An 18,234-nucleotide genomic window follows, 5' to 3' on the forward strand; every position below is an offset into this window, starting at 1 on the left:
TAAAACTAAGAAGAAATATTAGATAATATAAAATATAAAATTAAGAAGAAAATAAAATATCTAATAATTGTATATAATCAAAGAAATTTTATTAAAATTAAATTTTATAATTAAAATTAATTTTTAATTTTTAAATATTGAAAGAATTAAGCAGTAATATAATATATAAAATATAATACTTTATAAAATTATTACATTGATTCTTTTACATTTTTACATTTAAAATTTTTGAATTAAAATTTTTTATTTTTGAATTGAAATTTTTAGTTATAATGAAAACATAATTCTTAGAATTTTTCAATTTTTGATATTTTAAAATTTTTTTAAAAATTTAATCAATATTCCGTTTTTGAATTTGAAATTTTAGTTTTCTGGATGATTTAGACCGATTAGGAGCAAGGGATTATCAACCTACGGAGCAAGATATTTTAAGAACTCGTGTCAAAACAACGGGCATAGTGGAAGTCCACTTTTCCTTCAAGAATCTTAATTTCAAGTAAGTAATCAAGAAAAAATATTTCATATATGTAAAATACATAAAAATAATATTTAATAGATTTATAAATTTTTTAAATATTTAGAACTTTAAAATTGTTACAAATTTTTATTTTTAAAAAGTGGATTATGATGATTATTTTTTTATATTTTTCAATATCATTTATTAATTTTAAAATATTTTAAATGAAATCTTGTTTGCTAAATTATTTAAAATAAATAAAACAACAATACATATACTTTTTAAATTATACATTTTCCATTATTTACTTTTATATATGGAACTATTGTTATATATTTTTTTTTAAATCCCAATTCTCTTTGAATTTACTTATAAATGCTATAATGTTATGAAAAAAAATATTTTAATTTTTGTTATATATATAATATATTTTATATAATTATATAAATAATTCAATTATATAGGAGTAGAATTTTAAAAATAATTATAGCTTTTATAACTTAATTCTAAATTTATTTTAAATTAAAAAATTGTATTCTTATTTAAAAATTATAATATATTGAATTTTATATATAGAATGGATAATCTGCTTTAAAAGATTTGTAAAACGAAAAACTGTTAAAAAATGATTTTAAGATATTTTAATGTAATAAGAATTGAAATTATTGTCAATTATAGTGATCTTAATAATAAAATAAAGAAATTAAATAAAGAAGGAGGGTAAAAAAGAGAGAAAGAGCAACGATTTATGAATGATTCAGCATGAATCATTAATTTGATAATTTAAGAAATTGAGAAACATTCTTTTTTTAAATTCTTGTTATATTAAGAAATATTTTTATACATTATATCATACAAAAAGAATTTATATAAGTATTAAATTTAATTTATATGTACATATATTAATATTATTAACATTATATTTATTTTATATATTATTTATTTTATTCATTATTTATTATATTCATATATTATATATTATTTATTATATTCATATAAATATATGTATATTATATTTATATAATTATAAAAATATAAGATAAGTTTTACTTTAATTAAAATTTTTTATTTTAATTTTTTATTTTAAATTATATTTATTGATATTATTTATCTTCAAATAATATTTGTTAATATAATAATATATACATAATATATATTATATAAATACTAAAATGGTGTATTAAAAATCAAACTGGATATATATTTCATGTTAATAATTGTCAAAAATATTTAGTTTAAGTAATTTTTATTAAATAAAATGAATTAGTATTTTAGAGTCAAAATAATCAATTTTTTTTTCATTATTTTAGTTTTAGAATAGAAAATTTTAATATTATTAATAAGGAAAAAAGAAAATCATGCATTATAACAATATTGGACTTAATTTTTCATACTAATAAATTTTTGATACTTAATATATAATATATTTCGATAAAACAGTAAAATTTGTGATTAAAATTTATAATATATAATCTCTCAAATACAAAAATGATGAAAATGAAATGAAAATTCATTTTATACAACATAACCAATTAAGTAACTAAAATATAACAATTTGAATTATCAATTAATAACTAAAGATAAATATTTCAAATAATTTTATAAATTTAATGTTAATTGCAATGATTATTTCAAAAGTCAGAACAATTTAAAATAATAATAACAATATAGAAATTGATTATTTAACTATTCTATAAATTTCTAAATCTTTATTTATAATTTATTATATGTAATATTTAATTTAATATATGTAATTTAATTTATTATATGTAATTTATTATATGTTATATATAATTTTTTTCAGATTATTCGATGTAGGCGGTCAAAGAAGTGAACGTAAAAAATGGATCCATTGCTTTGAAGATGTCACTGCGATCATATTTTGTGTCGCGATGTCTGAATATGACCAAGTTTTACATGAAGATGAAACGACGGTAAGAATTCAAATTCTCAAAACTTTTTTTTAATAATAAAGAACTATCAATAATAATAATCATTTATTATTATATATTTTTTTGCTTTTAGAAGTTTTAATATTATTATAATATTGATAGTAAAAAATACAAAATCAATGATAAATATTAATGAGCAGAAATAAGAAATAAATAATTAGAAAATTAATGGTAAATTATTGATAACAAATAGAAAAAATTAAATAAATAAATAAAATAATTAAATAATTAATAGTAATAATAAATATTGAAAAAATTGATAATAATAATTTAAATTATAATTTAATTTTAAATAATAATAATTAAAGTTAGAAAATTATTAAGAAAAATAACATTAATAAAATAATTTTAATTCTTTTATGGTCACATTTTTATATCTTAATTATATTTAACAAATAATTTTTAATATTTTAAGAAGTTTTTATAATATGGAAATTGTATATATCAATAAAAATTTTATATTATAATCAAAAATATTATTAAAAATATTAATAAATAATGTGTATTAAATTTTAAAAATATATTTTAGCAATAATGAAATGATTGGAATAAAAATAAATCAAATAATATAACAAAATTAAATATAATGCAATATTAAATTATAAAAATATTTTTTAAATTAATTATTGTTACAAATTCTGAATTAACTATAGTTTAAATTTGACATATAAGAAAATAATTCATTGCAATTTATATATTATAAATTATAATGTTCTAATTAATGTTTTTAATTAAAATTTTAAATTAATTTAATTTATTAATATGCATATCTCATATTTATTTATATAATTATTATAATATAATATAATTATATTAATTTATATAAATATATATTTCTATAGTTCTATAGTAGAAATATATATATAAATATATATTTCTTTTAAATTTTATAATTTGTTTTTTATCATTCTCTATATCTATTATGTTTTTTTTACAATTGTTGCGCGATAATTATAATTATAATATTATAATAAAAAAGAACATATTTTGTTGATTTTATTGATTTTAAGATATCCTGAATAATATCATTTTATTATATTTATAATATATATATTTATACAGATATTCATAAATATTTTACAAATAGTATGAGAATTATTTTTTTCAAAAATTGACTAATCACATATACTATTTTTTAAAATTATTTCTTATATTGCCAAACAAAATATAGTGTATCTTATCATTTCAATTTATTTTTTTCAAAATTAATACAATTTATCTAAATTATTCATACATATTTATATAAAATATTTTTTTCTTAATAATAATAATCAATTTTGATTAATATTTTTTTTTCTTTTTAAAAAGTTTATCTGTTTATATGATAAATGGATATGATAAATTGATTTCAAAATAAAAATATTTTTAATGTATTTTTATATATTAAATTTGAATTTAGTTGTAAAAATTATTTATTACTTTAAATTTTGAAGATAATGCAAACATCAATTTTTGCTATATTTACAAATCCTAAAAATTTAAAAACTTTTTTTTTCAATATTTTTATCAACTTTATTATATTATAATATAATAGTGCTATTTTTCTCCTTAATACATATTGTAAAGTCAAATTTAATTTATAATCACAGGATTCTTTTTGTTAAAATAAGATCATTTTGAAATTCACTATATACAAATAAGTTTCATCGTTTATAAAGATTTATTATTTATTAAAAAATATTTTTTTTTAATATTCGAAGAACTATAATTTTTTATTAGATTTCTATTTAAAGAAAACATTTAAATATTTATAAATTTCTTTTTTAAACATTTTCTTTCTTTAAACTTTTATAAACATATAATTCTTTATCTATAAAAAACTTCAAATAAATATTCAATATAATAATATTTAAATAATAACAAATTAATATAAAATTCTTAAATAAAGAAATAGATGAATTATTGAATTATATGAATTATATTAATTATTTAAATTTTAAAGTCTTTAGCATTGTATTGTTATTGCATTTTAAATTATTGATAACTGCAAACTATTTAATCTCTAAAAATGTTATAATCATGTCATTAATTAATTTGTCATGCTATGTTTTTTTCTAGAAGTTGTAAACAATTATTATTTAAAAATGAAATATAATATATTCAATTTATAGTTTAACGATATACAGTAGTATATTATGAGCAAAGTGATATCTTTATCTTAACATTATCAAATATTTTTCATAATTTATCATAATAAATAATTTATCATAATTTATATTAATATATAATTTAATATTTATATCAAATATTTTAATTTTTGCTTCATTTTATAATTTAAAACAAAAAGTTTTTTTAAAATGATATAATTGTTTTCAGTAGTTCATTTAAATGAATAACATAAAATATAAGTAACATAAAGTTATAATATGTCATTGCATATAAAAACAAAAAGATACTTGATACATGATGATAAAATTTGTAACAATAGAGTAATTTAAGAAGTCAAGGGAGCCTAAATTACACTTTGATACTTATATATCTGCTAAAGAATTACATAAAGGATTTTAAATGAATAGATTATTCTTAATGTTAATTAATTAAATCAACATTGCATTTGTTGAAGTATTTTTTTAAATAAAATATTAATATCATTTATTCATTACAATATCATCTAAAATGATATTTTCAAATTATAAAAAAATTTATTATTAATATTAATTAATAATTTAAAAATATAATCTTAAAGATTACGAAAATTAAGTAAAAATTATAATATTCATAATAATACATTTTATATTATACTATATTATATTATATTACAATAAAAAATAATATATAGTATAAAATATATATATATATATATATACATTTATATGATTATTCACATGATGGTAAAACGGACGTGGGAAGAAAACGTGACAGACTGCTGCATTATTAATAATTAACCAGTTCTCTTTTCAACGATCTCTTCGATTAACCCCTCATTCTTAGTCTGGAATAATTGGAATAATTTGCTTTTTACATCATAATATTTCTTATTTTTCTTTTCTTATTTTATTATATATATAAAATACAAAATATTAAAATTAGTATATATATAACTTATTTTGTATTTTTAAATTTATATAATAATATTAATTTAAATAGTTAACGGTGCTTGTTTCTATTTTTTAAACTTTCAAATTCAGCAGTTCTTTCTATTACAGTAATTCCTTTTTTCGAATATCCAGTTTTTTTGTAACTGTATATAACTAATAGCCATAGATCTTTGCATCAAAAATTTAATGCTAGATATTCGCTAACTATATAATATATATAATATATATATTCCCATTTTTTTATCAATATTTTTTCTCAAAAATTATAAATATAAAAAGAAATTTATAAAAGAAAAACTTAGATTATTTTTTGTAAACAATATGTTGATTCATATAAATTTTTTATGATTTCACTTTTTTAGAGATTTGATCTTCAATTTTTTAAATGAAATGCTATAAATTATTTTATATGATATTTAAAAATAAAATATATACCATAACTTTTAAAGTTACATATTAAAGTCAGATATGAGATAAATAATTCAATCATTTCGTAATAATATTGTTCATTAATCATTATAAAAATTTTGATAATAATAATTTTTTTCTTTTAATAAATAACATTCTTATAAAGAAAAATTTCCAACTTACAATTTTTTTTTCTTTTTTTGCGCTCCAAAATCACTCTAGCGGATAAAATTGAACCAATTGAAAAATTGATTATTTTTTGATTTTATATCTTACGAATTGTTGAAATAAATAGAGAAAAAGTTTTTGGAAAAATTATTATTTTAATATTATTATTTAGTAAAATATTTATTAATTGTTTACGTAATAATTAGAAAAATATTTTAAACAAAATTTATAATTATTTTTTAAATTCATGTTTTCACAATTCACAACTAACAGTTTCAATAATTATGAAACAAATTTTTTTTACAAGTTTTATTGTCATGTTACATTTTATTTACAATAATCTGGAAAAAGAAATTCTGGATCTCATTGTATATATGATATAAAATATTGTGTATGCAAGAGAGATTTCTGAGATTTTCATGACATATATATAATTATTCAATTCGAATGTATCAAGCATAATTTTATCAAGCAAAAAACGAAAAAATATATATATATTTATCATATAATAAATTATATTATGAATTCTATTTTCGTTAACAATAAAATGAATATAATTCTATATGTTGATTTTATTAATAGAAGTAAAGGAGTTGATTAATGTTGATTAATGAAGAACTAAGAAACTAATATTTATTAGTTTTTTTGTAGTCTATTATAAATATCAATAATAAATATATGCAGATTTTAATAAATGCTTCTAATCTAACATGGAAATGCTTTACATAAATTTTGTAAATATTATTTATTTATTATGATTACATTCTAATAATAATAATAATGAGATGCCAATTAATGCAAAAAATTAAAATATATAATATAATAAAAGATGTAATTATTAAATCGCAAGTTAATATTTCATTTTTAATAGAAACTAATATTACATTAGAATTTTCATTGTTTAGACAATTTCGTAAAATTTGTAAATAATATACATCCACTTACATATGAAAAACTTTTGAAAGTGATAAAGAATAAAAAATATATATTAGAAGAAGAAGATATTATGATTTTAAATTATATTTTATGAATTATAATATAAAATCAAAAAATAATTGAATTTTCACAGATCAATTTTATTTCTTCAGAGAAAATTTGGACAGCAAAAAAAAAATTGTGTAATGTATATGTATTGTTTTCAAAATATAAATATTTTTGAATTTGAAAAGTGAAAATTTTTTCTTATCAGTAGCATTTTTTGATAGAGCATCTATTGATTCTATAGAACATCTATAAAATTCTATTGATTTTTATTTTATTATTTTTGTTTTTAAATTCTCTTATATCTCAAAACAGTATAAATAATATCTTTATGTAACTTCATAAAAAAATTCATAAATATCAGATCTAAAGATCTTGGTAATTATTCTACAAATTTCTTAGTTTCTATTTTTCTATTCTTTTATTCATAAATTTATGTAAAAAATTTCTCATTATTTTGCAATTAATAATATTTCATCTTGAAGAACATATCTTACACAACTGTAATAATAATTACAATATATAAATTTATTATTCAAAAACTGAAAATTTATTTCTATTTAACGCTTCATTATAAAAACAAGATTTTATTAATATATCGTCAATAATTTTATGTTAAATATTTATATGAAAATGAAATACTAAACTTTCAATTTTTCATATGTATATCTGATAAATTAGACATATTTGTCATTATTATTGTTGAATTTATTTGTTTCAATTCATTTATTCAAAAACTTTATTTATAATACTTATAGTCGTTTATATTCATTATTAATCAATTACAAAAATTTGATAGATTATTTAATTGTAATTTTTGTATTTTATGACTTATATTTTGCAATCGTTTTTAAAATTTTATGAATTGAAATAGATGATATATTATATATATAATTATCTTTTTTATTAAAATAGTTGATTCTTTTTTAAAATTTGCTACTTTTTACTTTATATTGTTTGGCTGTAACATTTTCTTCTTAATATTCTATTTTAAACATTTTTAAACATTATCACAATAATTTTCATTAGTTTGTATTCTTTCCGATATATCAATGTTTTTTGTTTTTTTATTTTGATATTCACAATAAACGCATATCATGTCTCTTTTTTATTCCATTGAATAAGAAATTATCACGATTACATCAAATATGTATCGCAATATATATCAAATTCTTAAATATTCTAAATATGTAGAATAAATATTTTAAATATAGAATATGTACAAAATTATATATAAGATGATTATTTTTATTTATAAAATAGAAAATACAAATAATGAATGAATTTATAAAAGATTAAACATAAACAAATATTGTGATAGATAATAATAATTAATAACAATAATATTTACATTATATAATCTTATCATAAGATAAATTTATAAATTTTATGAAGTGGTTAAATTATTTTGATTTTATAATTTTAAATGATTTTGAAAGAGTATATCATTGTATGGTATGCTTAAATTTGTTTTGAAACATGCTTTCATATATAAAAAATATATAAAAAAATTTAGAATAATTTCTTCATTTAAAAATTAAAAGTTATTTTCTCCAAAAAATTCTCCAAAAAAATGTAACTATAAAAAATTATATGAATCATTGTTTATAAAAGATAATATAATTTTTATCTCTATTTCACATTTCTTCTATCTCACATTTTCCATATGTTAACTATTTTCGAAAAAAATGCTGAAAGATAATAATATCTTACGTATTAATAGGAATTCATTATAATATAATAGATTAATACTAAATTTCTAGATAATACTAGAATACTAGATTAATAATAAATTTTTATATATGTTAATTTTTTAATTGAAATGTGACATAACATCTAATGATATTTTATCTTCTATTTTTAAAAATAAATATGTTTGTAATTCTATTTGAATTAATTATTCATTTTAAAAAATTTCAATTTTATTATAAACATTATTATAGACGTATCTGAAAAGATCCTTTCTTATTTTTTTATTCTTAGACTCAATAAATCAATAAATTTTTTATTCAAAAGAAGATTCCAATATATATTTTTTGTATTATATCAAATAAATAAATCAATTGAAATATTAATTTTATTTTCTTTATTAGAATTGTATAATTTGTAAATTGACATTAAGCATATGCATAAATCAAGTTTTTAAAATTCAGTTTATCTACGAATATTAATTATGTTAAAATTTTTTATATGCTATTTGATAAAAAATTTAATTTTCATATATAATATTTTTTTGTTTTATTTAAGTCTTCTATTTTTTTTGCAGCATAAAGATATTATTGGGTTGACAACTAAGTAATTGCGGATTTTTTTTAGAAAATCAAAGACAATTTTTTCATGGAACTAAATAACTTTATTCTGTAATGTGTTGCCCATTTTGATCAATGATCTTTTGCCATCTTTCAAGCAGCATCATAATCCCACGTTCATAAAACTTCTGGTTTTTATTAGTAAAAAACTGAATCAGGTACGATTTGATATCATCATCGATCCGAATCGATTATTGCTTTGATTAGGTCGTCATCAACTTCAACTGGACGACCAGAGCGTTTTTCGTCTTTGAGTGAAAAATCACCAGAACAAAATTTGTCAAACCAATTTTGACACTGCACTTTTTAAGGCTTCGTCGCAATAATAATAAACAGCACATAACTTTTTGTGAGCTTGCGATGCGTTTTTCCCTTTGCGAAAATAAAAAAGCAAAATATGACGATAATGTTCCTTTTGATTTTCCATTTTTCAACGCCAAACGAAAACTACGCAATCGATCAAAAAATTTTTTTTACTGATTAACAGCTGAATTGCCAACTATCAAATAACAAAATGTGTTTTACATTTGGACTACGCCAGCAAACCTAAAAATTCAATTGAAGCCATCTATAAGTGAAATCCGCAATTACTTAGTTGCCAACGCAATATATATATATATTATATATATTACTGATTTTGATAATCGTTAAATATCAATATACTAATTTTATATATAATCATCTACTTTGATTTATTTATAAAAATATTTTTAATGTCATATGTTATATTTTTAAAATTTAGTATAAGTTTGGAATATGTTTAAAATAAGTTTGAATACATCGAGCTGTGAGATATTGATAATGTAAGCAGATATATAAATATTTCGAAATAAATTTTCGGAATCTTATGATATATACATATAATGAATAATAATAAATATTATTTCACATTATTATATATATGTTAATAATAATGATATTACTTTAACTAATAATAATATATTTTAATAATGCATTTTATTAAAATTTTTAATATTTGAATTTAATATTGATACAAACAATTTAACAAATATAAAATCTTCAAATCAATATTCAATAAGATAGCTTGAATTTTTAAAAATGATTTTGTTTTATTTTTTAATGAATTAGATTTGATTACGCTAAATAAACATATAATATATATAACGTAATTAAAACCAATATTTTAATTTATAAAGTATTGAAAAACTACATAATGATTTTCTAATATTTATGTATTTTCTAATAAATAATAAACAATGATTAAATTTTTTAAAGAAATTATTTCTGTAGAAAATGTTACAATCAATTATTAAAGTCCTTAAATTATACAATATATTATATAACTATAAAAAATTAAAAAAATTATAAATTATCTAAATAAATATAAATTATCTAATATTTAATTACTAATACTTAATTACTTGGTAAATATTTTTGTTAATATTTAAAAAATTAAAACCAAATTATATGTATACATATATTAATAGATTTGTCTAAATATTTTTGAAGAATCAATTTTAGAGATCAAAATAAACATAAAAATTGGTATATAAAAATGTCAATTGAGATTTATTTATTATGTTATAAATAAGTGAAGTTTAATTAAGCATTATTTGAAGCCAAAATAAAGCAAGATGCAATAAAGATAAAGCTGTTTTATTCTATCTCCATCTCGTTTTACTTGCTTATATATAAATATAAATTTTAATTACTTTTAATAAATTTTAATAGTTTAATAAATAAGTCTCAATTATAATGTTTGTATATCAATTTTTAGGTTTTAGAATCGATTTTTCAATAATATCTTAAGAATATAATAACATTCTGTAAAATGCAATTATTTTTTTCTTTATTCCATTTTCAAAAATTGAACTCTTTTTGTTATATCTGGATTTGTTTTATTTAGTAATATTTTTAAAATTATCATTTAGAAATAGTTTTTATGATATTTATAATTTTTAATAAGTTGTATATTTTTTCTGGATTATTGTAAGTAAGGATCAAATTATCATATTTTTCTATTTAAATATTTGATTTGATTATTTTTTCACATCATTACCTTTTTTTATCCAAATTTTGATATTTATTTTCATATTTTATTTAGTTTTATTAACATTATAAGATAGGTATTCTTTTTAAATCTTTTATGCTTATCCATATTTATATGACAAATTTTTATTGTAGTTATTACTTAAAATTTCTTCCATTGTATCTTACTAAATTATTAACATTATCATACTCTCTATATTAATAAAACTAATTATTAAACTAAATTATTAATTAACATCATATTTTAACAAAGCATTTCTTCTTTTTCAATTTCAAATTACTTCAGTTTATTAATTCTTGCATTTAATCTTGATTGTAAATAATCATGGGTATTTAATCAATATTTTTATCATATTTTCTAATCTATACTGTATATTATTTTCATAGGATATTTTATTTTTAATTTTTAAACTTATAATTCTTAGGCATATATAAGTAATTATAAATATACATTATTTTTACTCAATATTTACATATTTTTTGTCATTAAATGTAATTAAGGCTTTAATCCTCTTTTTTTTTAATTTAGTTGTTTTATAAGATATTAAATTCATTCATAAAATTTTAATTAGTGTAATTAGTATAATAATTATAATTATTATTGTATATAAAATAGAAATATTCGTAGATTATATTTTATTTAAATATATTTAAATATATATTTAAATATTATATATTGTTGCATATTATTTATTATTCCTTTTCGATTATTTTATAAATTTATATTTTATAAATTTTATAAATTATTATTGAGATTATATTACTATATTCTATACATTTTATTTATATTCTATTATTATTTCGATTTTTCTTCTTAGAATTTGATGAAGTTAATTTTTTTATTGAATCTACACATCTTCGATATATATATTTATATCAGTTATTTATTTTTATCTATTAACATCTATCTATTAACATACATTTTAAATATCAAGACAATTTCAAATACATATTTCTAAATTTTGATTTCCTTTTATTTTCATTATTTCTATTGAATTAATTTGACATTGCCTTTTTTCTTGAAAAATATTTTGCTTATTTATTCTTAGATAAGCAAAATTTCTTTCTTCAAAATTTTATTGAATATTGCATCAAATTAATTTGTAGAATTCTTTCTTTATTTCAGTCAAAATTAATTTTTTTTATTATTTATGATAATGTTAATTATTATTGATACAAACATAGCATAAATAATAAAATTGCATATTTATAAATATTAACTTGAATCCTTTGAACTCTAATTTAATTAAATTACATTAAATTATAAAAATAAAAAATAAAAAAATTAATATATTAAATTATATATATAATTTTTATTATATAGATAATTACAAATTGTTAATTTTTTACTATTTTACACTATTTATATATAATAAATCTTATTATAGATACTAATTATCATTTTTTCTAATTTTACTAATAATTAATTGTATTTTATTATTAATCAATATTATTAAAGCAATTTCGCATTAATTATCGATATATATATTTATTAAATATTTAAATATTCAGAGATTCAAAGCAATTAAATCTTTGATAAAATTTTATATTTTAATTCATTATTAAAGTAATTTCTCAAAAATATCTTATTACAGTTTGAATTTTTTTTCTCATATATATTGGTACATTATAAAATGTTGTAAATCGTACTTTAAATGAGTACAATTTATCTTATTCTAGAAATTAAAAGAATTTTTAATGGTAATGAATTTATGATACAATAATAAACGTACAAAAAAAAGTGATTTTTAAAATTTGCAAGTTATTTAAATTTTCTTTAAATTTAAAAAAAAATTTTTTTTAATTTTTTATATTATTTTTTATAATTATCTATTTTACTTTTCTCTTTTCTCTTATTTTATTTTGTCATATATAAATTAGAAATATTAAATCTCAATAATATAATATTTTATAATTAATTATAATTAATTATAAAATCTTTATAATTAATTATAACAATTAAATATATATATATATTTTATTTTTTTATTTACATTACTATTAATATTATTATATTACTATTACCATTAATATTATTATATTAATTATTATTGTTTATGATTAATTATTACAGAATCGAATGCAAGAAAGCTTGAAACTATTCGACTCAATTTGTAATAACAAATGGTTCACTGATACTTCAATTATTCTATTCCTGAATAAGAAGGATCTTTTTGAAGAGAAAATTCGCAAGTCTCCACTCACTATTTGTTTCCCCGAATATGCCGGTAAGAATTTTTTTTTATATTTACATATTTATTTTTGTTGAAATTTACTATTTTCATTAAATATATCACTCATATATTTTTAATATACATAATAATATTATTAATTATTAATTATCAATTAATTACCAATTATTAGTAATTTTATGATTAGTAGTAAGTATTATTAATTATTAATTAATTTTTATTTAAAATTAATATTAATATTATTTAAAATTAATGTTATTTAAAATTATATTATTAAAATTATTAAAAAATTATTATTTAAAATTAAATTATTTAAAATTATTTTATTGTATTTTAATTTTTATTATTATTTTTCATATGCATGAAAAAAATAAAATTATCGATTTATGGAAAAATAATAAATAATAATTTCAATATCTATAATATTATATACAAATATATTCTATAATATTATATAATAAGATATTTAATATTTAATATTTATTTAAAATTTCTTTCAAAATTGTTAAAATTTATAATTCACAATAATTTATGTTACATTTTAATGAACGAAAATTAGAAAAGATTAGAATTTCGAAAATCTGTTAGTAAAGCCATCTGTTAGTAAAAATCGAAAATTGTGTATGGTGTAAAAATAAACGTGAAAAGTTCACATTATTATAAAAAGTCTGTAGTTTGTTGCCGTCCTTGGAATTCCTTCACGCCCCACAAGAAAACTATATATTTTTGTTTGAGATACATTAATTTAAATAATGTTTAATTAACGTATAATTCATCGTCATTTATTTTGTGAATACATATGGATTCATTTTTAGATAATATAAATTAAAATGTAAAAACCAATGTTATTTTAATATTTCATTGTTTTAATATCATTGTTTTAATAATTATTGCACAATTTTGTATTTTTTATTTTTCAAGTAAATCATATAAAAAGACATTTATTTATATGAAAATTATATATATTGTATATGATATTTATTAAAATTTTAAAAATTAAATATATTTTATAATTTAAATTTTGATAGATACAATATATAATATAAAAAGTTAATATATACGTCAATACATAATATAAAAAGTTTGTGAAATTTCGTGAAATTATGAATTATAAATTTATAAAGTAAAATTTTTATTGTGAAATTTAATTAAATTTACGTAAAATTCACTTTTTTATAATTTATAATTTAATAAGTTGTACAAATTTAATTTTTTTTATTTATTTTATATTCTATATTAATTTTGAATATTAAGATTAACTTTTTGAATAATTAAAAAATATTATCATTTTTTTTTTCATTAATAGGACATCCAATTCATTAATAGGATATGTCGTTGCAATAATATCTTGTTTATTTACTTTACAGCCGATAGATCTCTAGATAGATCTCTATACAGAAATAACTTATTGATTAAATAAAAAATTGCAATTCTGATTAATATAATACATATATAAATATAATACATTCATAGAAATAAACATATATCAAAAATATTATATTTATAAATAAGATCATATAATGATAAAATCTTTTTTCGTCCCATTAATCATCTTATCATTTTTTTATTATATATTATATAATTATATATTTGATGCTCATAAAAAATAAATAAATAAATAAAAATCTTTAAAATTGAAATTAAAGACTGATTAAGTAATCGATAAATGAAATCCCCATCAATTTTTGAAAATGATTTTTGATTTATGAAAAGTTTATAAGATTTTTATATTTCTTACTTTAAAATTATAAAAAATTTTTAATTAGATTATTGAAATTCTTCCAATGAAATTATATTTATGATGAATATTTATGATTTATAATGACATTAAATATAACTATATTTAAATAAATTTGAATTATATATTTTTTTACATAAAAATATGTTATACAATAATATTAATATATTTACATAGTATTTAGTATAATTACATGTATATTTATATTTCGTTGTGAATGAATATGAATAGAATTTATTTCTATTTTATTATAATATAATTTCTTATTTTTTAACTATTTAAAAAACGAATAAAAAGTAAAAACAATAAAGTTTAATTTTTCAAATATATTATCTTTTTATCTTATTTATAGAAGAATATTTTCATTTTGCAAAAATACTTTAAAATTTATATCAGAAAGAATCAATTAAATAAATTAAAAAAATATATTTACAATATTTTATTAATTTTTTTATTTTCTTATTTATATAAAATAAAAATTCAATTTAGTAAAATTAATTTTTATATATTAAAAGAGAAAATAAAGTTAAAAAATAATTTTCTGTCATTACTAATATTAGTTATTACTAATATTTTCTATTTATATAGATTAAAATTTTAATTTATCAAAAAAATTCTAAGAAGACATTTCTAAAAGAAAAAGACATAACTTGTTTTATTGCATTTAAAAGAATAATAATGATATATGTTTGTTCAAATGCAGGGGCACAAGAATATGGTGAAGCAGCCGCGTACATTCAGGCGCAATTCGAGGCGAGGAATAAATCAACCACTAAGGAGATCTACTGCCACATGACTTGCGCTACTGATACAACCAACATTCAATTCGTGTTCGACGCAGTCACAGATGTCATTATCGCCAATAATCTTCGTGGCTGCGGTCTCTATTAGAATAAATATTCCCGTTGCGGAGCCGATCGAACGACACACACACACATATGGTTGAACTCACACTCATACCCGTATATAGAACACATGTTGTATTGCAAGAACGAGGGAGCGCGTGAGAATGAAAGACTACGATAATGTCAGCTACTGAGAGAAAGATTGAGTGACAGAGCGGGAGAAAATGGCTGAAAGAACGGGAGAAAAAGAGATACACCTATGTACCATCGCTACCGACCACCTGCGGAGATCTTCTCAATTTTTATTACTAAACACCCTTTTATGCAGTCCTTTCAACGTTTTTCCTTATCGTACTAAGCGATTTGATGCCGATTCCAATATTTATATATAACATGCTATTTATAAATTGATATAAAGAGAAAGCTAAGAATTCCTTCCTGAACAAGATTTATAAGATTGTTAAGTGATATTGCTAAAATATTAGCTGTGGAAAGTTGTTAGTACAATAATATCTCTTAAAAATGATATTGTTCATTGTTTTGTGACATACAAAACTAAATGTGTTTGAGAAAGGGAATTTGAAATATGAGCAGAAATAAGAAAAATGATATTTCTTTATTACAAAAATTTATTTTACAGATTGGATTTTGTATTTTAAAAAAAGTAAAAAAATTTCGTATACATTTTTGAGATGATTTTAACTTTCTATGATAAATATTAATTGAAATTATTGATTATTAAATTTATTATCATAAAATTTGTATTTTTTTATATTATTTAATTTTTTTTTTGATAATTTATTTAAATTTAACATTTGCATTAAATTCAACTTTTAAGTTAATTTAATTGATTTTTTTTCTTTAATTGAAATTTCATTAAATATAATACATTATTAAATATAATACATAATACATTAATTAAACTTAAATAAATCTTAATAAATCAATAAATTAAAAAGAATAAAAAGAATAAAAAGTACTTATTAATTATGTAATATTAGTTGTAAAATCAAAAAGTCAAGAAAGTTTATAATTTGTAATTCGAAATTTGAAATTCAAATTTCATTTATTTATTATTTTATTTTTAAGTACAATATCCAACATTAAATGAATTTTTGAACAAATAAACATATATGTTTCAATCAAAATTAACAAGATTGATTATAAAGAATATAAAGATTATAAAGAATTTAATATTTTCTTTATACATTCATTTTTTTATATCGATATATATTATCAGTTTTGATATTATATATTAAACAAAATCAATTTGATCTGAAATTAAAAAATTAATTTATTAAAAAATTATAAAGTTATAAGAAAAATTTTCTTATCAAATGTCATTATATTTAAAACTAAATATATTTATAAATTAAATTTATTATTATAAAATTATTATTATTATCATTTATTTGATTAGAAAAATTGAATTAAAGATAATAATTTAATTCTTTGAAATTAATAGTAAGGAAAATGTTGAAAGAGAGCACAATAAATAATCCAAAGTTTTCATAGATTTCACGATAAATCGCACAAAAATTAATCATAAAGCATATTTGGATCTCAGAATTCTTCATCTGCTTTTATTGTAAATTAGGAAGAGATTTATTATAATATTAAATATATTGTAATATCTTATATTCTGATTACAGATCAACATAGAGTCTGTCCATATGAATGATAGTTTCATCTATTTAAATTAGATAGACTCTATATTAGAACTAGTAAAGTAGTTAAGAACTAGTAAAAATTACGAGCGGTTAGTTTGCAACGAAAAGTTTCCAAATCAAAATATAAGATATTACAGTAGCTAGTTTTTTATTCAGGTGGAAAATTAAATTAAACGAAATATCTTGTTTAACATATTATTTGAATTATTATTGATTGTTTTATTAAATTATCAAAATAAATATGGCTTTTCTTTAATAATTTAAAGATTAAATAACTAAAAGATTTTGAAAAGAAAATAATTTTTAAAATAATTTTTAAAGTAATAAATTTCATAATTTTCTACCTGGAAACAATGATTTACAATATAATATGCAATTTTTTTTTACGTATAATATAATATTCAAATATTTTAACTAAATATGTATATTATTTTATTGTCAAGTATCAATCGCGCACAACAAATCA

The 18,234-nt window shown here is 16.6% G+C and overlaps 1 protein-coding gene across 2 annotated transcripts in view; it reads left to right on the forward strand.

Annotated features, from left to right (window-relative positions):
• LOC102656465 (guanine nucleotide-binding protein G(o) subunit alpha) overlaps nucleotides 1-16,400 on the forward strand; it is a 105,948-nt gene extending 89,548 nt beyond the window's left edge. For both annotated transcript variants that reach the window (XM_026442779.1, XM_026442778.1), the window contains 4 exons: nucleotides 368-496; nucleotides 2,262-2,391; nucleotides 13,398-13,551; nucleotides 15,957-16,400. In XM_026442779.1, coding sequence (XP_026298564.1) covers nucleotides 368-496; nucleotides 2,262-2,391; nucleotides 13,398-13,551; nucleotides 15,957-16,144 — 601 coding nt within the window. In that variant the 3' untranslated portion in view covers nucleotides 16,145-16,400. The remainder of the gene's footprint in view (nucleotides 1-367; nucleotides 497-2,261; nucleotides 2,392-13,397; nucleotides 13,552-15,956) is intronic.
• Nucleotides 16,401-18,234: the final 1,834 nt, after the last annotated feature.

The sequence above is a fragment of the Apis mellifera genome, linkage group LG9 (assembly GCF_003254395.2).
Source record: "Apis mellifera strain DH4 linkage group LG9, Amel_HAv3.1, whole genome shotgun sequence".
NCBI lineage: Eukaryota > Metazoa > Arthropoda > Insecta > Hymenoptera > Apidae > Apis > Apis mellifera.